The sequence below is a fragment of the Protobothrops mucrosquamatus genome, unplaced genomic scaffold (assembly GCF_001527695.2).
Source record: "Protobothrops mucrosquamatus isolate PMUCROS unplaced genomic scaffold, P.Mucros_1.0 scaffold2527, whole genome shotgun sequence".
In the NCBI taxonomy this organism is placed as follows: Eukaryota; Metazoa; Chordata; class Lepidosauria; order Squamata; family Viperidae; genus Protobothrops; species Protobothrops mucrosquamatus.
This window is the reverse complement of record NW_015388589.1, coordinates 139,257-161,992: the sequence shown is the minus strand read 5'-3', so window position 1 is coordinate 161,992 and position 22,736 is coordinate 139,257. Positions and strand designations below refer to the sequence as shown.

Below are 22,736 nucleotides of genomic sequence, written 5' to 3'. Positions count from 1 at the left end.
CTCCAGTATGTTTTGATAGTTTTCACAAATGCAAAGACTGGAAGCTATTATATTTGAAAAGAGACTCTCCTTCAGCATGTATAATACAGTGTTTGAGATCAGATGTTTAAAATGGACGGGATTCAAAGCAGTGCTACCCCTTGCAAAAACTGGCTTAGATAGACCATAGTCTGGGTAGCAAGGACTATGTTTTTATATAATAATAACACAACATAACATAATATTGGTTTCTTTTCTAAATGTTTGCAGAGGTTTGACTCCAGAGCAGGCAGATTCCCAATTCATAGAAAATGCCAAGCGGCTATCCATGTATGGAGTGGATTTACATCATGCTAAGGTATTAGTCAACATTTCTATAGAAAACGAATTTTTTTTTTAGAAAATGTGGTAGAGTCATGTTCTGAAAAATACCTATTGTACAATATACATGATATTGTTGTTTATGAGGAAAGGCAGAGTGTGTTGTTGTTGGTGCCAAAGCAACCTGAAGGGAGACTTGATTAGAATACGGGAAGTAGATATGTGATGCAGTTTCTGGCAGATGTGTGAATCAATCTAAATCAACCCTCTATGTATATATTCTTTTATATATTCTCTTTCTCCTGCTTGAAAGATAGGGATATTTGTAGAACAATTTGAAATTCATATTAGGTATTTTAGGCTTGTTTTAATGAAGAGCAGTATCTTCTGAACAGCAGTCTCCTGCTACATTCTGCCAACATACACAAGCAAATGCAGAATTGCTGCTTTTCCCATGATCATACTATTGGGGGGAAAGCACCTTTCCCCAGTGCTGCTGTTTCTGTAGTAGGTGGGAAGAGATAAGTGATGCTATTTGCACACAATACCATTTCTAGTCCCAGATTCTGTAAATTGGCTGTGGGGTTGCCTTTACTATTACAAGTTTTGGAATTTAGAGATCAGTGCTTTTTTTTTTTTTTCTAACTGGTTTGCTGGAGAAGGTTCTACTGAATCAGAGCCATCTCCAGCAAGTCATTGCAAATCCTGGAATGGCAAAACTCCTATTTCATCCTCTGCTTACCCAATAAAGAAAACAAATTGCCAGCCCAGAACTTTTATTAGCCTATTGGCATTTGAAAAAAAGAAAAGAAAAAAAAAATCCGAGCACTTGCCCCAAAGGGATATTTGTGAAACTGCCAAGCTGCTATTCACCCAGTACCCTTAAAAGACCATTGTTAACAGTATTAATGAAAGATTATCATGCTGGCAGTTTCACTACTAGGAACTTTCCCTTATTTTTATAAGCATATTGCTGCAATTAGTACAATGGAGGAGATGGGGAAGTAGTGAACGTTCCAGAATGATCTGGAAAAGTTAAATGGGATGAATGAAAATTCCACAGAGCAAGTATTCTACACACCTTGTGGCATACAGTATAGAAGTGTGTATATGTTTGCATTTTCCCCTGAAATTTAATCTATAAAATACTTTATTGTAAAAAACCTAGGTTCTCCCATGCTTTAGTCTTGAAGCAGGATGGCTCTCCTCTACTAATAGGAAGGCTATTAGCCAAATATTTGGGTAGTTAATGACCTGAAATATTAAGTACAATATTGCATACTACAAAATTGAATAGATTAAACAATATATTGCTGATTATTGTTCATTAAAGCCTTTTAAAATGTGTTTTTGTTTTCACTCATATGATGGATTTCTATCTCCTGTGCACTGTTTTGATATTCAGTTAGTATATCCAACTTTACATAACAAGGCAATGACTTCTATTATTTTACAGTATTTCCATTATCAACTGCCTATCTGTCCATTTCTGAAGTATTTTGTTAGATTCAGTATTGTTGCTCAGCTAAGTTTCTCTGCCTTTTAAGATAATCTTCTCTATTGCTGTCTCATTGTCTGACTGCCTGCGTGTATTCCTACTATAATCAAGTTGAAATTGCTTTCATTTTTAATTTGACAGGATTCTGAAGGTGTAGATATCATGTTGGGGGTTTGTGCCAATGGGCTACTCATTTACAAAGACAGACTTCGAATAAATCGTTTTGCATGGCCCAAAATTTTGAAGATTTCTTATAAACGCAGTAATTTCTATATTAAAATCCGACCAACTGAAGTAAGTACATGGATATCACGATTCACATGTTAGAAATTGTATGAATACATGTCAGGTAGTTCAACAATTCATGGTGTGATATATATCTTCCTGGTAAAATGATTTTTTTTTAAAATCATACTAGATCTGTTGAAGAGCCAGTGTAAAGCAGTCATAGCTACTCAAAGGCTTCTTTCAGTTGGTGCATGGCCTTCCTTAGATGTTCTCTATATTGAATATGTCTAAAAACATATTCTCCAGCGCTTTGATATTTCTCCAGCAATTGGTCTTCGTATTGTTTCATATTTCAGAATCATACACCAGATCAGATCCATAAGTAATGAACAATAAGACCTGTTTTTAAAGCATTTGGTGCTCACTAATAATGCATGAGCAATTAAAAAGATTCCAAATGTCTACAAATGAATTAGTATGTAATCTAATCAATTGTAGACTTGCTTTTTGACACCTACCCAGATGTGTACTGTATGCAAGTCATTAAATCAGTGCAAAGCTTAATTATACAAAAATAAATGCATGTTTTTGCTTGAACATTAACTATAACAGGAAATGGATATAGACACTATTATTTTCATTCTTAATTATGTCTGACCAGTTTCTACTTTGCAGCAATTTTGTCTTGTTTAGAAATAGCTTTTCTGTATGTTGAATGTTATGGAAAAGACTTCCAAGAAAGCGCTGATCTAATCATCTATATTTACATTATGTTTGAATTGTAGCCTCTGAGTGAGGCCTTTGAGCCTTTGGTTTAGAGTAGTTAATGAAATTGCATACTAAGAGATGATGATGACAGTGATGGTGATGACGATGATGATTTTTTTTATTTAGCTCAAGGCAGTGAACATACCAGATACTCCCGCGTCCTATTTTCCCCACAACAGTGTAAGGTGGATTGGGCTAAGAGAGAATGACTGGCCCAAAGTCACCAGGCCTAGAACTCAGTCTTCTGGTTTCTAGCTCAGCACCTTAACCACTGTACCAAGTGACTGAAAATGATTACATTAAGTTTAAAGTAAATAAAATCAAATGCTAACAAAAATTAATCCCCACTGATTTAGTATAACATACTATTTGATAAGATAGAGCAAGTACAATTGGAACTGTAATCTTTATTTTTTAAAAATAAAATTTAGTTTGCATATGAAGCACAATAAAATGAACATATTTTTCTACAACATTTATAATGCTTATTGAAGGAAAACAATTTCTGAAAAGTTATCAGTAGGATTTTGGGAACCACCCAGTAAAAGCCTTCAAAATGTATTTATAAACACTGGGGAGGGTTGTTCTTTGTTTTCCTTAACTATTAGTGTCTGTAATTGAGGACAGTAATGAAAATTAATCATAGTAAAAAATATAATATTGAAAATGAGGTCTAAACAGTTAGCTAGCAGAAACAGTTTTCAAAAATTGTATTAATTTGATTGTGTGATTTTTTTTTTATCAGCTGGAACAGTTTGAGAGTACTATTGGCTTCAAGCTGCCAAATCATAGAGCTGCAAAAAGATTATGGAAGGTTTGTGTGGAGCATCATACTTTTTATAGGTAAACTTAACATTTTTAATTAATGGGTTATGGGATTTCCATGGCTTTTATGTTTTTGATGAAAAGTTTTGAAATAGAAATGCCCCCTGAGCTTTTCATAAATGAGTTTCTTTTTACCCTGTGACAAAAATACATATTCCTTATAACTCCTTTCAGTTGTGTGTGTCTCGAATGCAGTTTGATTTGGTCCTAATTTATCCCCCTGGTCTGTTATGACATGTTCAAAGTGTAAAATCCTTTGTTTTGCAAAATGATAACTCATCTAACCTTTTAAAAAATAACAAAAATGCTGATTTTTTTCTCCTTAAAATATTGTTATGATAGAATAAATGATCAGTTGATACATTTCTTTAGTTATCTGTAATATGATACAGTGGGTCCCATCTTGGTTGTTTGCAAAACATTTATGCTAGGCAATCTGAAACATATTGATAGATACCTACAGCATCTATCAATAGTAGGAATAGACAATAATTGATTCAATAAATAGAATGAAAGGGTTCTGATAAAAATAGATATTTGTTTTGAATCCTAATATTCTCCCATCTTTAAGTTGCATTTCTTCAATATTTTTTGTCTTCATTATAGTTGATTCTCTTTGTTCCCTTTGATAAAAGTGTAGGCTGCAATAAGTTAGCTAATATAGAATATTAATTTTGTTAGAGGGGAATTCGCCACAGAATTCTGAATGAAAAATAATACTGCCTGATTTCTGCAGACAGAAACTGCTGCTACTGTTCATTGGCTTTTTGACCTGCAACCCATATCTACTTTTTGCTTTCCAGTGAAAGCTTCAGCAGACAAATTATTGGACTCAAGAACTAGATTTATCCCAGGCTTCTTTTTCCTTCCTTCTGGGAATTCAATTTTGCCTGCTATTTGTTTTTATTACTTAAAAATGCTAGTTTGTCCAATTTACTTTTATTTTTAATTAATTATTAAAATCATTCACATATAGCCTGCTTGTAATTTAAATCACTGGGGTTTGATTATATACTTTATGGAAGACTGCCCTTATATATGATCAAGCTCTCCCAAGCACAAAATGCAACACATATGTTTGTAGGAGCTAAGTGATCTTGTTAAGCTTATTTGCTACATCTGTTCTACAGGAGTTAGGTTGTTTTCATTCTAGTTTAAGGAGCTAGTTTTAGCCTCTAAAACCTTAAGTGGTTTAAGACAAGGTTATCTGAAAGAGCATGCCTATCAATATCAAACTGCCCAGCATATGGGGCTCTGTTTTCATTCATTCCTGTAAATGATTTCACTGGGGAGGAAAATTGAATGGGGCTGGGTGATTGCAACTCACAGCTGTGTGTAAATGAAACTCAGTATCTGCATTTGTGCATCTTGTTGATTAGTCTCATTTTGTCATATTTAAAAGCCTACTTGGGGTGGCAGAAAATACTGGGACCTTGAAAGCATTAATGCTAAAGACTTTTTGATTCAATCTTTATCCAAGAATAATCCAGAAATCAACAAAGCTTTATTAGAGGTGGAAGACAGAGAAAAAAAACCCTAACAGTAGGAAAAAGAGTGAACTGCACAAAATGCAGAAAACCTATTATCATGTTAATAGCTTCTGGCATAACCATTTTAACTATAGCAGTCTTGAAATTTGTCAGAAAAAAAATGTTCTAGAATGATTTTCTCCAATTTGGAAGCATTGGTAATCTTTTATTGGAAAGAAGCAAAGCTCTGCAAAGAATGACTTGGTATGGAGGAGAAATTGATACTCTTTTATGAGGCTTTAACAGACCTAACAGATCCTAAATCATTTATTTTGTCTTCTGTTTGTTATCAGGTAGTTTTTATATCTGCTATATTAAACTTACATATCACTTGAGTTCTGGATTGCAAACATGTCCTTCTAAGATTGCATACTTTTTCCAGAATTGCCCATTTTGTGCCTGGATCCACATTTTTAACAGTATAAAAGATCTTTAGGATTACATTAGTGCTAAAGACTGTTAATTAAATTGTGGTTTACCGACCACAATTGGGACCGACAACTCCATCATTAAACAAAGCGGTCGCTAAGAGGGAAGTCATGTGACTGGACTGTGCTTTCATTTGCCCACTCCCCTCCTCCACTTTGGAGGTCACTCTAGAAGTGCTGGGAGAACTTTCACAAACTGACCAGACTAATCAGTTTCACATCTTCAGTTTTTGTTTGCTTCCTAACCGTGCTTATCCCAGCAATGGGATAATTAGCAAGAAGGAAATTAATGTTTGTATTTACTTTCATTGGAGGGTAAGGAATTACAAGAGAGTAAGGAGGCACACAATGGGGAATACACATTGGAAGTAATGCACTGATGCCAGCATACTATGCAAGCAGCCTGCTTTATTTATTTCCCACTCCCCAATCTCTCTGCTTTGCAAGGTGGAGGTAATGGGTCAGGTACAGGTGAGATTGCCTACAGAAATCAATATTTTCTTTTTTCCCCTTGTGGATCAGAGAGTTTGGAGTAAGGGATTATGAGAGAATAAGCAGGCACATTATGGGAAATTGCGGCATGCTCACAACTACTAATGCCAGTACATTGCTTTCAGTGCATGCCTTCTTACTCTGTTGTAATTCCATTCTCTCAATCTTTGCTCAGCAAGGAGGAAAAAACAAGTCAGGCACTTGATAGTACTATCAGTAATGGTGGTCACATGAATGAGGGATGCGGCACAGGTTGTAAATGTAGGTATTAGTCTTGAAGTTATTTTTGTCAGAACCATTGTCATTTCAGTCACTGAACACAGCAATTGGTGAAGACTATCTGTATTCAATCTAGTAACTGACTAATGCTTTGGATTATAACCATTAGAAATATGTGTAGAATCTGTTCTAATCTCTTTTTCCCTGAAGATAATTAACATGAGGAATAGGCTTACTGGCACTAGTGTGCAATCTACTCATAGAAACTGCTTTTCAGACAATACATAAAGAAATGTTCATAACAGGAGTCTTATTGCTACAACATATTAAGGGAGAAATCTTGATTTTCTAATTTTAGATGCCATTGAATTACAACTTTCATCATACTACATATTTAGCTGGCTGGGGCTGCTGAGAGTTGTATTTCAGAACCTGTGAAAATTTTAAGATTTCATAGCCCTAAATAAACTTGTTTGGTCCTAGATGAAGTAAAAATGACTTTCCATGAAGCAATGATTAGCAAGGGATAATGGATAAGGCTGCTGATGGGACCAGGGATATCAGTGGAATGTCTTAAGAAGAGCTACTCTCCCTGGTGGAGATGTCAGACACTTATCTATAAAGCCACTAACAATTGTGTCTGATTCAATTGTACCTAATTTAATTCTGAAGCACCAAATTACATTTTGCTTAAAGCCTGCATTAAGAAAAATGTGTCATTAAAATAAAGAGAAACTAAAACTTGTAAGAATTTAGTGCTTAATAAATTGCACCAATCAGATTAGCACCAACCAGTTACAATCAGTTTTGGAACCTGCTGTGCCTTTTTTAAAATGTACATATACCAGCAAAAGGTTGGAAATAGTTAGCTTTTTTTTTTTATAAATGCATCGTGTGTATCCTATATGCAGCAGAAGTATTCTTAATGAAGGCTTAGTATCTGGAGATTATGATCATCCAACAAAACAGGAACTACCCTGTCCCCTTTCCTCTCCATGCAGACTTTTATGTCTGTTTTCTGTGACACCTGTGAGATTTCAAGGACTTTTTCTGTGATGGCCCAATCACTTTCTGATGACCTTTCCTACAAGCAATACAAAGTCTTTTCTTTAAAGTATTAGTTATCTTCAGCTAATGTAGTTGTCTTTTACTTTTAATGTCTTTATATTTTCTGATTTCATATTTCAAGGTAGAGATTTTTTTTTAATTTTTGGTGACATTTTCACCTTGAACATCTTGTATAAAGAAACACCCAAGCATTTTTTATTCTTACTCTGAATAGGGACAAAATCATGTTTCTAAAAGTGCCAATTGTTCTAGATCCCTGCTGTTTTATATTGCCTTATTACAACTGATGCCATTATGCAGAAAATCCCTAAGAAGTTCAGATCTTGATTTAACAGTATTAAATTCATAGTCCCTGTTAGAAAAAAAAATCAAACTGGAAAATGATCTACTAGGCCAGGAGTCCCCAACCCCTGATCCGTGGACCAGAACTGGGCCGTGGCATGCCAGCAACCGGTCCGCACAAACAAGCAAAGTTCCATCCTCCGGATGCAGGCAGCACACAAAACCACGCACCCTCCGGTCCACAGAGAAACCTATCTCCACGGAACCGGTCCCTGGTGCCCAAAAGGTTGGGGACCTCTGTACTAGGCCATTGCTGTGACTTCACTAAGCATTTGAAAGATAAAATCACTCATATTCACTTGGACACCAGCTGGGCAAATCCAGCTGAGACAACAGATTTATTTCTGGAATTATCTAGATTGTTTTCAGCATATCACTGCTAAGAAAATAAGGCAGCGTCATCTGCATTGTTAGCTTTGCCATCTGTTGATTAGTTCCTTGTTCTACCTGGTTGGTGAAAGCAGCCAGGGAACTGTTAGGAACTGGATGTAGGCAGTGGTATATGCCCTCCATCTTGAAAGAGGTGATGGTAACCTGTCCTCCTTAAGTAATCATCATCCAGTCCAATTATTTTATAAAACTGTTGACAGTTGTCAATTACAACTTCATATTGCCGTGGATGAAACAGGTTATCTGAATCCTATTTAGTTAGGAATCAGGCCCAAGTGGAGAACCAAAAGAGCACTGGTTGTTCTTTTCGATATTTGGCATAATGAGGAAAAAGGGAGTACAATTATCCTGATCATCCTTTGATCTCCGGGTGGCCGTCAATGCCATGGACCATGTTGACCTTTTGGACCAACAGCCAGGGTTGGAAGTCAGGGGCCCAGGTCTTTGGTGATTAACCTGCTTCCTGAGTGGCTGGGTTCTTGGTGATGAGTGGGGAGAGATTGCATCCTCAGTCACTGTGCATGGGATACTACATGTTACTTATTTAGTTTGTCATTTATTTATTTGAGGTTGTATTACTGTTCAGCTCTAATAATGTGGTTCACATGAAACAGTAACAATGAAAGAGGATTTATTTATTCACTTTGTATACTCACCCATCTCACATTTGTGACTCAGGGTGGTTCATACAGTTAAAAACAACACAAGAACGCAATAAAATTCAGGAAAGCAGTAAAAACACAACAACCTTTAAAAAACAAATAAAAAGCCTAATTAAAACCAAAATTAAAACCGAAAAACAAAAAAGCAGGCAAGTAAAAGTTATGGATCAATCAATATAAACATCTAGCAGGCTCTAAACCATAACCAGATCCCAGCCTATTGACACAACCATATCTTTAGAGCCTTTCAAAAGGTAAACAGGGTTGGGGCCAATCTAACCTCCGGGGGATGATATTCCAAAAGGCAGGCACCGTGGCAGAAAAGGCTCTCCTCCAAAGTTCTGTCAGATGATATTCTTTAATTGATGGGAGCCATAACCTTCCCTTTCTGGTTGCCATAACGGGATGGGTAGATATAATTGGGGAGAGGCAGTCCCAAAAATAACCCAGCCAATGCAATTAGGACTTTATAACCAGCATCTTAAATTGAACCTGGAAGCAGATTGGCAGTCAATGCAGGTCATGGAGCATAGGCTTAATATGCACTGAAGCTTCTGGATGCTTTTCAAGGGCAGCTCCATTTATAGTAATTCATTTGGGAGCTGACCAGGGCCTAAGTGAGAGTAGAACCTCCCAGTTCAGGAATATGTATAGGTGGTGTATAACATGAAGTTATACACCACCTATACAGCCCATGATTGCCAACTGTTCTTCAAATAGGAATCATGTGTTCAGAAAACTCATTAAATTGTGTACAGGGTTTGATTGGGGTAGTGCAACAAATCCAGCTTCAAAACCTAAGGGCCCAAAAGTCACACAGTCTTGCTAGGGTTGAGCTGAAGCTTGTTCTCCATCCAAATTCCCACAATCCCAGAATTATAATGTGTGCCAGTTGTGGCCTTTCTTGAATCAAGAGGCTTTACTTACAGCCACAGTGCCTGTGTCACTTCACAGCAGGATTATTGCAATGTGTTTTCATGGGATTACCTCTAAAGATCATCCTTGAAGTTTCAGCTGGTGTAATTATGTCTGTTCTAAGGTTTACCCATATAATACCATTATTGCTGCCAGTTAAGGTGCTGGTTGTCACGTTTAAATCTTAACTGGTTCAGGGCTGGGATACCGCCGTGGCTGCCTTCTCTGAATTGAATCTGGTCGTTTAGTGCAAGGTGGGAGTGTGGGCTTCTTGACAGTCCTACCATGGAGGGTGTGCCATTTTCAGGGAGTCCAGGCTCAAGTGTATTCAGCGATGATCCTCCATCTTGGGGATAACTTACTCCACAGATATTTGAATGAAACTATCCGTATTACATTAATGGAGGACATAACAAAATGATTCTTCAGAAATGCATTTTTAGACTAATAAGATCATGTTGTCTGCAGATGGTGGTGATTAGATTAATTACAATTGTATTTATTCTTGCTTTTATTATAAGATCCTCAAAGTCTTCCAGTACGGAACATATAAATTATAATAATTATGATTATGACAACTTCCATCTTCATGTGCTCCTTGAATACCGTATCTCCAGATAAGAGCAATCTCTGAGGAGAGGGGAATAAAAAATACTGTCTTGTTACTGGTGTTCGTTTCATTTCAACTCAAGAGATTTTATGCAGGTGTCTTTGAAATAAATAGTAATTCATATTATGACTTCCAACTAATTATGTATATTCATGGTGTGCTTCTAAGGAAGTGGCAAGCAAAATAATGTAGCAGTTCAAACTGTCAATGTAAGTAGCTTAGTCCAAGAGTTTCAGTTTCCTTCATGATAATTAGGGTTAGACTTTGCCTCTTATTTTCTTCTTTCACTTGATTACCTTTTATACATTTAAATAAAGTTCTTCTGAAACTTACTTTTCCTATAATACTAAAATAGCCTTGTACTGTACTTAAGTCCTAGCATTCTTGCTAGGAACAAGAAATTGAGTATAGAAAAATAGGGAATGTGGTTAGAAGAGTAACTATATGAACACTGTCTATTCTTTAAAATATGAAGACTGCCATTGGAAAATATTTTTTGTCTCTGTTTCATAATCCTCTAGCATGCTGGCTGGGGAATTCTGGGAGCTGAAGTCCATATATCTTAAAATTGCCAAGTTTGAAAAATACTGCTCCAGTACAAGGTTTTTGAAACTATGTCCCATGAAACTAAACTTCCACATAAACTTGATGGGTTCCATGAGAGACTTAAGGGGGGAAAGGTTCACTCATATGCTGCCAGTTTTTATCACTATAGCTTTGTCTTGATCTGAGGTTCTAGTACTTTCCTTTTATTATTTTCCTTTCCTTTCATTCCGCAGCTTAAAAGCATTTGAAATCTTGCTCTAGCACATGTGTTACAATTTTTGGCAGCAATTTTATAATAAAATGTCATCCTTTTTGTCATAAAAAAGTAAAATATGAAGCACTCTTGCTACATCCAGTATGGTACATATAAACAAAAGGCAATATTAAGAAAGAGAATATTTTCAGAAATGTATAGACTGTTTTATAATTCCTAGAAATCAGTTGGTATAATTTATTAAAGAAAAAACGAGGTACTGTGTTTAGTGATTATCCTTTTATCGTCTGGAAGTGACCTTGTTCACTTTTTCATGGTTGTAGGCTTGTATCACCAGAACAGCCTCCAAAAGCCAAATTTCTGACACTGGGCTCCAAGTTCCGTTACAGTGGACGTACTCAAGCACAAACACGCCAGGCTAGCAATCTTATAGATAGACCTGCCCCATACTTTGAACGGACGTCAAGCAAACGAATTTCCAGGAGTCTTGATGGTGGTAAGAGCTGGACAGAAATTATAGTGATTTTTCTTGTTTATTCCCTATATACAAATATTATACATTGGAATAGTTATAACCCTGTTTGTCTTTTAGCTTTCATATAGCAAGTACATTTTTCATAAGTCTTGACATACCTGTTTTTAAAGAGAGAAATCCTGCTGAACCTGTTCTTTAAAATAGAAATGCTACTTTTTCAGTAGAAATACTACTTTTTTCAGTATATAATGGATTGGATTGGATTAAAAAATGTATTGAAGAACGGTTCCATAGAAGTTGCCTCTACTTCCTCTTGCAGAACTGTGGCTGTCAAACTGCTTATCCATGGTTTGTTTATAGCTAAGCATCTTATCCAAATTCAAAAAGGAGAATTGGCCAATTCAAAATTAATTGGAGAATATAGCCCAAGTTAACTGATCTTTGTTCTATGTATGGACAATACAGTTAACCAAACATACCACAAAGAGTAATTTATAAGCTGCTATTTGAGTCATTAGACATGGACTAGAATATTCAGCAGTAAATCAGAAGCTTAGGTAATTAATTTATACAGCAGTTTTCACTCGTATATATGCACAAATATGCAGAAATAGGACATGTTATAAATACTGCAACTATAACATTCTTTACTGTGATAAAATAGTCTGTTTTTATATTATACATATATAAAATGTATCTAGTGATATTTATATTCTGATTGTAACATTTGTTTATAGTCAAATGTTATTGTAATTTTATTATAATTTTATCTTACTGTGTTTTATCTCCCCTTTGCAAAACTTCATTGACAGCATATTTTCTCAAACTACATGATATCATAGTTCCCTAAAATAATAAACTCCACCCACCCCACATGAATAAACCCATTTCATTGGTGTTCATATGGGTAAGAAAGAAGTATACCACTTCTTGTAATTAAATTTTAATTTCTATACCATTTTTGTATAGATATCACATTTGTAGGACAGCAGCTGCCTTGTCCAGGTTTACACAGGCCAAATGAAGAGCAAAGTCCAGAGTGAGCTTTGACATTATTCCCAGTTAACCATATAATGCTAACCAGGTTTATAAAAAATATGACCCTGTACAGTTGCTTTTTGACCACCAGGTACTCTGAACCCTGATGTACCCACTTATCTTGGTGGGATGCTTGTTTGTTTTTAAAGGAAACAAGTAGAATTCATCTGAAAACTAATAGGGGAGGTTTTTTTAATATATTTTTGCAGCTCCAGTAGGCATTGTAGACCAGAGTCTGCTAAAGGACTTTCCTGTTGCTGCTGGTGAGAGGACCTTTGAACTAGCTGGACAGTACAAGTTAAAAGATGAGGAAGGCAGAGATGTGGATGGAGGAATTACTAAGATGTCACAATTAGAAGATGGAAAGGTATGATTGTTGAAAATCAATTTTGCACAAATAACATTAAATTTGAATGCTACCTAAGTTCTAGTAGTTATATTGTAGCTTCAAATTCTATGGCTGTTTTTATGACTGTATTACCAGCCTACGTAGGAGAAGGTGTGGACTAGTATACTGACTAGCATAACATGAGATCAGATTATGATCTGCCTCTTAGGGTTTAAAACCATTGAATAACTGTTGGAATAGAAAATGTTTGTGCTTTAATGAATTCACAATTCTAAATATGTAACTGCTTTGTAAGACTGATTTAAAATCTGGAAGTTTCTCAAGATCTATAATTAGAAGCATTGTGTGTCCTTGTGCTGCCGTCTCCCCTTCTGCTAAAGCTTTGAATGTCTGTCTGTTTCCATTTACACTGCTCTTCACAGACAACAAAAAGCTGTTTGAGATGTCATAATCCAAATGTTTGGATTGTATGTTGTTTAATTAGATAACAAATGGGGCTTATAAATGTTTATGCATTCATATTCTAACAGTACTGCTCATCCTATTTTTGAATAAAAATTCTCACTAACAAATGTCTCCCTTTCCCCTTCTCCATGTTTTCCTTCTGCTTACAAATACATCTTTATATTATGGTCATGGTCTGCATCTGAGATTAGACTTTCTCTACCACCGTACTCCTCCCATTTTGCTCTTTCTCCTCTCCCCCTTCTCTCTCTATTTTATGCATTTATGCATCAGTTTTCACCTTCCATTCATTCCCTTTCATCCTGTTCCTCAGACTTAATTGATATTCATGAAATTGACATGCTTTTAGATATTTTAGATCATAGTAATCTTAATAAATCTGCACGGATAGCAGGAATTCTCAGTCCTTTGGCTGAAAAGCCAGAAAGTAATAGAAATGAAGATAAATCATTTACCTACTAGTAGCATTTTTTTCTTCTTGCAATAGACAGAGAAGCTGATAAAATTACTGAAAATGAAGATGCTGTGTCTACAGTATTTAGTTTGAGAAAATGGATTTCTTTAGTTTCCCTGCATGGTTTGATAAGGATAGCTGCGTTGGATTTCCTAGTTTTACAGGAGCGTGCATCTCCTTCCTCCCCACTTGGTGTTCAGCAGTATCTTTCTGGTACTTCTCTCTCATTTCTTCCTTTCCTTCACATTATTTGTGTCATTTTTCCTTGCTTTCTAATCAGTTCCTTTGTCACTCACATTGTCCCTTCCTATCCTTCTGTTGCAACCTGGAGCCTAAAGCAACTTCTCTGAATGTTTTTAATGGCGCTACTCTAACAGACAAAGCAAAGGAAGAGAAGGTGTGTAACTTTGTTGCCTAATTGTCTTTTATATAAATTTGCTTACACATGTTTAGAGGTAATCTGTACTTCCAGAATGAGGCCAAGGTGGCTGTGTATTTAGTGCCATCTATTGATACATGACCATCTATATAAATTCTCCAGTATTAAAAAGTAGATAAATAATATGATTTACTTGATACTATTCTTAGAGAAGTTTTAGAACACAAGCTACTGTATATTAAGATGTTTCCTAGTATGTTAGAAACTCTCAAATCAAAAATTGCACTGCTAAAAACTGGCCATCAGATTTCAGAAATGCAATCTTAGGCTACTGGAGGGTCTCAGATTTCACACCCCTAAATTAAATAAACTCTTTTTACATTGAAGTTTTGCTTCATGCTTGTAGCAATCAAGTCTATTCAAACCTATGCACTTAGGTGCTATTCTTATGGCATATCTCTTCCAAAATGGATTAGGTCAAGACATTCCCAGAGATGAAAATACAACTTGCCAAACAAGCAACTGGCCTTTAGGTATAATAGTCTGTAAATTGTTTAGCATTCCTTAGTTGTTTGAAAAATAATTGAACTGGTTTCCTTTAATATGTGTTGTCTCTTCTATTTCTGTTAGATATTTCTGCCTTTTTCTTTTAGATACTAGTGTCTCATTTTGACAAATACTCAAAAGGCTTTGTTCAAATGTAACAATAAGCAGTTGTCTATTATGATTAGAACAAGGCTTTATACAATACAAGTTTGTGTACTATCCCTTCCTCCAGCCCAGCTATAGGAGGAGGGCAAAAGTGTTTATTTTCACTTATAATAAATCACAGTCTTAATTAGGATTTGCCGATACAAACCAACTTCAAAGCAAGTCCTTTCTGTTGTCCATAAATGATTTTTCAGGGGAATTGATTTGGGGAATTGTTCAACAGGGGTCACAGGTTAGTAATTCAATAGCTAAATCTGATTTTCTTTTTGTCACGTCATGGCAAAGCTGCATATGACTTTTGAAACTTTAATTGTGGCTTCTTAGAGTTTTCCAAAACTTTAGAAACTTATTAGAACTTATTAAACCTATTGAAAAGCAAACTTATTAAATATACTTATTTAATTAAATGTTAATGAATCAAAAGCATTAATCATGAATCCATCCTATATTGCATCTTGCGTGCCACTCATATCAAATATAACCCTTGGGCCAGAAAAAGAACTGAGATAATAGTCTTGAATTTTGAATACAGTACATTTAAAGCAGATCCTTTGTTGGAATTATATTTCAGTGTTAATCAGAATGTGAAACAATATTTCTTCAGGGAATGGGGAGATTGGGGGAATTTAACTTTGAAAAAGAATTAGAATTGAAGCCAGTGTTTACCAGAGAGCACATAAATATATATCTCTTTTAATATGGGCAAATGTTAAGCCTGCTAATCTTGTTGAAAGTAACTTGTCAGTTGTATTTGGCATGTTTGAATAATATTTTGTAAGTGAGAGAGCCATAATTTTCTGTGCTACCTCTGCTCTAGTGTTTACATTGGCCCCACTCCATCTTCTCCAACATGGTCATACAAAATCAATAATTTCCTGAGGAAGCAATTAAATATTGTTAAACTTTCTGATTTTTTTTCTTGTTATAATTGCTCTACAAATCTTGGATTTAAATTTTCTCTCCAGTGTTATCCAGAGCAGACTCTAAATCAGTAAGATTAACTACCAGATTTTTAGAATACAAAATGCTCTAGGTTAACAAGAGTTTCCAGATGCCCTCTCTTGACTGTGGCAAGGGGGGAAATGATTCAATATATAACAACAAACCATAGTTCAATATTATATGAGTGAGCTATGTATTTGTGTATTTTCAGTCTAATTGTCTACTCCAGTAATGTCTTGTCTTACTGTTAATGCAGATTGACTGCATCTAAAGATGGCTTGTGCTTCTTTTCTTGTAAAGGAGTGCCAACCAGTTGCAAATAGTGGTTTGCACTATTGGCTTATGTAACGAATAGGCTTGAAAACCCAATTATGAGAGGCAGATGGTCTATTTCAACCATTTTGGAAGTATACCTAACACCTAAAACACTTTTAAAATTCAATGCAACAATCAGTTTCATGCCAAAAAATGGCATTTTGCACATATCATTTTGCACATATCTAGATAAATATTATTAATAGTAATGATAAATAGGTATTAAATATAAAATAATTCATTGAAATGTCTGATGAGTGGGAGAGCTGCAAGTTAAAATCTTAATCTGAGTTTGACATTACACATATACCAAGATCAAATTTATCAATTTGTTTTGGACTTGAATGATCTCTGTTGATTTCAAACATTTTTAACAAAACAAAGAAAACCCTGAGAGACTATTTTATTGAGCATAGACAGCAGACTTTATTCTAATTATATTGTAATTATAATAGCTCACTCAGAAAATTCAAAACGCAAACACTTATTTTTTCAAACTATTCTGTTTTTAAAACTCCTTTAAAGTTAAAAGTTATGGATAAAAATATACTAATAGAGAGTTCTGTCTGTAGAATGACAGAATTTCCATTTCAGCCATTGTGACTAGTGGTTTAATACATTGACCAATATCTGAAGCCAATACATTCTGTGCTTGTAAATAGGTTAAGTTGTTTGCAGTATTTCCAGTTAAAGACTCTATTATGCTCCAGTAGCTTCCTCTAATTCTCCTTTTTTGCTGATCTCTGGGTGATTCCACTATATAGACGGAAATGGAAGAGGACAAAATTCACAAGAAGGTTGCTGCATCTGTATTATTAGTGTTTGAAGCTTCAAAAGTTTATGTTTGCATGGTGCCCTTCTGTATTTAATTTCAAAGCCCTGTTTATTGAATTTTTAAGCACTTTTTGGCTGTTTTGATGATCATGGGCTTTTTTCCCCCCTTGTTCTCTTTTATGTGTGTGTATGTGCTTTAATTTTACAGATTTATTCCTTGAGAGTAAATGGGGAAAATCTTTATGTCAGACATAGCAATTTAATGTTGGAGGTCTGTATAATTAAAGGAGTACTTTCTGTTCTCATGGGCTGCTAGGCTGCATGAGATGGGAAATCACTTGCAGGCTGCTCTGGGCACAATGCATGAAATGCATGGAGACGTTCAATTTGAACATGCATGTTCTATTTTGGTACTTCTGTAAAATGAGCTACATTGGCAGCTGTTAAAAATACTTTGCAGTGGCAAGCAGGACGTGGCCCTGTTTAGATGTTAAGACTTAAAAGAAACAGGACTTTTTAGAAATGCCTATCACTTTATAGAGACAGCACTCAGAACTTTCAGTATGTTATAACACTTCTTACACCTGACTGGAAGTATAAGAATAGAGAAAATGTGGCTTTCAAGTTAGAACAGAAATTCCGAGTTCTCTTCCTAAATTATTTGTGGGCAACATACCAAACTTTCTAAAGCATTGTTAAGTTTAATTTTATAATACTATCAATTAGTTTTTATGATACGAAGAAAGAAGTACTGATTGCCAAGGGTTTGAAGATAAAGTTGTGGATGTAGACTCTTTTGACAGAATAATTGGTAAATAAAAATGTATCATCCAGATGGGGCTATTTCCAATATTAAATTTAGGATATCTCAGAGATAGGTAGATACATAATGTATAGACCTGTAGATTTGCAGTAACCTTACTAACATGTTCCATTGCTTTCTGGCAGCTTCTGATAATTTAATATATATTGGCCTAATTTTATCAAAACATTATTAAGATTATTGCATAACATTGCATTGAACAAATCCAAGAAAAGTGCCTAATCGTAAAATTATTTTTTAAAAATATATTGACACAAGTTATAATAAATTCCAGTTAATTTCCATTTTTTAGATTCTCATTAAAATTTCAATTGTCCCTCAAAATTATTTGTATTTATATAGTTTATCTTGTCATAGATTGCTATGCTTGAATCTTGTCAAATAAGATATTTGTTTATAAGAATAGCAATACAAAGCATCCAGTTTCCCCAAGACTCTGGGAAAATATTTTCTCTACTTGCTGTTTTAATGTTGTCTTTCACCAGCATAATCCTGAATCTTTTTCTTTTTCTCCTTAACATATACAGCATATTAGTTTTCTCAGTCTTCCCTCTATGTATCCTCTTAGCTTCATCGCCACAAGGATAATATAAAAGAACAGAATGTTATTTCTCGGTTTAATTAAATTAATAATTTAGCCCAATTTCTTACTATTTCATTTGTTTTATAAATTAATTTGCAGATTAATTGCAGAGTAGTTTTTGTCCCTCCTCTTTCATGTGTCATTAATAATGACATACTATTTTGAAACAACTGCAGAAGTCAGGTTTATACATTGAAATAATTCATTTGAAAGCTCAATAGGTGGATGACAAAGTCATCTGTTTTCATTAAGCTATATTTTGTTCAGTTAAAAAAGGTAATAATGGAATTTGCTGCTTCCTCCTAGTAAATTCATTCGCAGACAAGGAAAGATGGTTTTCCAGCAAAATATTTCCAAATAAATTATTTTACTTTTTTCCTCTAGTGCATTGTGTTCCTGCAAATAAATGCAAATTCATTGATAAAGAAAGATCATTGTTGTAGCAAGAGCGTATGCTGGCTTTTACTCTGTTAGCCAAGCCAAGCTACTCTAATTCCCAGTCCCTTTCTTAGTATATACTGTATGTGATATATACTTCACTGATGTAAAATGAATAGTCTGATTCTATAATTTATAACAAAGGCAATTATAATTACAAGGTAATACTTGTCAGAAAGCTTAGAATATGCAGACTCATGGCAGCAATTCATTTGTTGTGTAAACATCAGTTTCTCATATTTGTAGAATTTATTTCATTTTTGTAGGTAATGCAAAGGCCCTGGCAACCATCTGCCCAAGTTACTGTGTTTTTGTCAGGTTCCAAAACCCAAGAAAGGCATGCAGAGTTACTTTTAAGAGTTTCTTGTATTGTTCCTCACATACAGGCAGAAATTTTGCCAACCAACTACTTGTTTTATTAAAGATATACTGAGAACTTCTAAGGAGGACCTGCCCTGACCCTCTTTCTCTCAATCAAACTATCTAAATTCTAAACTTCACTGTATCTTTGTTCTCTGGAATGCAGCCCCTCCTCCTGGGAATCCAGGCTACATTTCACCACAGTTTTGCATCAGGTTGCATCACGGTGCATAAAAACTTTAAAATGTGCCGGCACAATACTAGTAGTGTGGCAACACATATTTTATTTGAAATATTTGTATTACATGGTTTTCAACATTATAATGGAAATAAAAACAAGGTATTAATTTTCCTGAAAAAAGTACAAATGAATATTTTTAATTGATAAGCTGCTGTTATATTTTCAAACACTAGGCACTTTTCATGGTGTTTTTTAAAAAATGTCTTTGTTGTATGAATTCCCTGCTCTTTTTACATTACACGTTGGTAGGAACTGGATAAGACTCAGGATGAATTACTGAAGCATCAGGCTAGCATTAGTGAACTCAAGCGCAATTTTATGGAATCCACTCCTGAGCCACGCCCCAATGAATGGGAAAAACGGCGTATCACACCTCTAACTCTACAGGCACAAGGGGTATGTCATTAAAGACCCTTGTCAGCATTCCATGATAAACAATATGTATTATTTCATATTAATAAGAAAAATAAGAACCGTCTCTTCACTGCTAATGTGAGATTTATTTGCAGCTAATATTTATTAACTTTATGTGCATGTTTTGCTTTGTTCACAAGTTGTGAGAAAACCAGAAGATATTAGTTATAGTTCATCAGAGTAACATTTAATAGTGCAGTTCTAATCATATTCATTCAAAGATTTTAAGTAGCTTTGTTGATTCACTGTTTACAGTAAACGACAGGACACAATCTATCAGAAAAAGGAAAGTAGGGGAGAAGCATCATTTACAGCAATTTCTCTCCATCTCACAAACCTAATATATTTAAGATTGCTGAAGAATGCAATGTAGTCAGAACATCAGGGATTTATAGTATTAGAAGATCCTAAAACATAATAGCATTCAGAGTGTCTATATGGAACTTTAGTATAATACCTTCATTATTCAATTAGGAATCATAGTTAACAATTGTGTAGCAAAATAAGGATACCAACTTAGAAGGGTACTTTAATAAGTTGGCATTTAGAGATTCTTGTTGGAGATTGCTACCAACCTGAGTATTGGTAGCATAGATTAGTTGAATTTGAATTGTGAGCCAAATATTTTTAGTGCTTTTCTAATACAGTTTTAATCGGTATAAAAATTGCAGTCCGGAAATTGTTGACTTTGGGGTTATCCTCTTGATTTGACCAGGACTTCATTATAAAATATATATACACTAGGAGTCTTTTCGTCACTTTTCTGTAAGCTATATTGGTACAACTTTATAGATTCATAAAATAAGTTTGATGTATTTGTATAGTATAAATTATATCCTATACACAGTGAAATTAGTCATTCATTTGTTGAATATTCTGGGAAAAGTAGCATGTAGCTTCTCGTGTAAGACAGCATATAAGCTTTTTAGCTAGTTCACAAGACACTTTTTCAATGTGCTGGCATTTTGCTGGACATTCTTGTCTGACATTTCTGCGGGTTTTGAATAAAAAAGTTGCATACATTACAATGCCTATGTTTCTGAGAGGTACTCTACCTTGTGGGTTGACACTTTGTAAAGCTCTTCTACTTTCTTCTTCCATGTTGATTTGGAAACAAAATACAAATTTCCCACAATGTATGTAAAGTAAGAGCAATGGGAATATGCCTTCAGTGGAATAGGAATGGACTTAAAGGGTCTACCAGTTGACAGAAGAGCACAAAAGAATGGTAAATGAGGCTGCCTACAAACTTATCCTTTATTCCTATACGTCTAAGCATCTGGGGTCCTGTTATCTGTTGTTATTACTGTACTTAATTGTTCAGTATGTTGCCTTTTTTTCTCTAGCAGATAGCAATTTCCAAAGTAGATATTCAATTTAAACTTTAATAAGCTGTCCCCAGTACAGTGGCAGTTTTTTAAGTTTGAAGAATACTTGTTTTTCCTCAAGCTCAGAGCCCTTAATGAACTATCTGGTATTTTGAACAGCATTTTCATCCACTATTGCCTAGCACAGCATATGTGATAGAATACGTATATATAATGGAATAATTTTGCAAAAATTACATAATTTCCAGTTATTTGGATTTCCTTAACAATAATGTTCTATATTTCTTCATCTGGGTATATACCAAATTACTGAGCAGAAAGTGAATATAATTGTAATGTAGTAGTAGTTTATTTAATGGCACCCATTTAATGAGATAATTATACTAGTGTTAGTCTTCATACATATTTTCATTCATGTAGGGTAGAATTTATATGTAATATTAAAATTTATCATATATACAGACAGATTTACTTAGTTTACCTAAAATCTATAAAGTGTACAAACTGAAGGATCTACTTCTAATTCACTCTTTTCTTTTTCTTGTCTACTATTCTATGCACATGAATGTTACATGTAATTGTACAATGTTACTATTGCAGCTTCTTATGCTACATCCTGTCCATCTCTTAGTTCTGGTTTCAGTATAGTTTTTAAAACCTTAATCTGTGTCATTTTAATATTTTCATTATGTTTTTATTTGTAGGCCTCCAAGAGTTACCTTATAGGGGAGATGAGCGGCATAAATTTTTTATAAATAAATAAATAATAGCATTGATAAATCTTATTCCTGAATTTTATCATTGCTATAAAGTGTGTCTGTGACTATGTGCATGCTCACACACACACACAGACAAAAATATGGGACATATTAAAATGAGGCAACTTCAGTAATCATTTCATAATTGCTTTTACCTATTTGAAAGCACAGGTCTTTTCAGGAAAAAGTAAATATTACAATAACCTGTTAGAGCAATATTAAATGCTGTGTAGTATACTCCTGATCAAGATATACTGTAATTTTAACCATATTACTATTAGACATATTGAGAAATCTTGGTGTATGGCAAATATATTAAGTTTAATCTATCAGTGTAAATGTAGAACTTTTGCAGCCTTAACAAGAAAATGAAGTTAGAGCTTTATATAAAAAAAAGAGAGATGTTTTGTAGTATTTAAATATTTTTTAAAAAGAAAATTGTGGGTTTATCCCTCTCCCCCTTCACAAAGCTGTAATTCTTTCTTTCAAGGATTATCCAGATATCTCAAGGTACTTTTTTTGCTGTATTTTGAAACAGACTACATTTGTTGGATAAATGCTCCTATTTGATCCATCTTGTTTTTATATATGCAAATCATTTTATTCAAAAATAATTAGACAATCAAAACTGAGTATTAGTTCAACTGTACTCTTATTACAATTTGTGTTACAAATTAACTCCAGCTTTACCATCCATCTTCCATATTGAAATATTGTACGTTACATGCAAAACGGTAAAGTTTTAAGTAAAAATTCAGAACTAAGCAGAATAAAAACATTTGGTTCATATTAATTACGCAGGTTTATTACACACGTTCATTGTTGAACGTACTCTTACCTGTAGTATTAATATTA

General features: G+C 34.5%; 1 protein-coding gene across 2 annotated transcripts in view; it reads left to right on the top strand.

The window, feature by feature from the left end:
• Positions 1-249: 249 nt before the first annotated feature.
• Positions 250-22,736, top strand: part of EPB41L2 (erythrocyte membrane protein band 4.1 like 2) — a gene marked incomplete at its 5' end in the record, with an annotated part of 35,558 nt that continues 13,071 nt past the window's right edge. The window contains 7 exon segments of one of the 2 annotated variants that reach the window (XM_015825173.1): positions 250-337; positions 1,940-2,092; positions 3,540-3,637; positions 11,358-11,530; positions 12,757-12,914; positions 17,145-17,207; positions 19,631-19,777. In XM_015825173.1, coding sequence (XP_015680659.1) covers positions 308-337; positions 1,940-2,092; positions 3,540-3,637; positions 11,358-11,530; positions 12,757-12,914; positions 17,145-17,207; positions 19,631-19,777 — 822 coding nt within the window. 2 annotated transcript variants of the gene reach the window in all.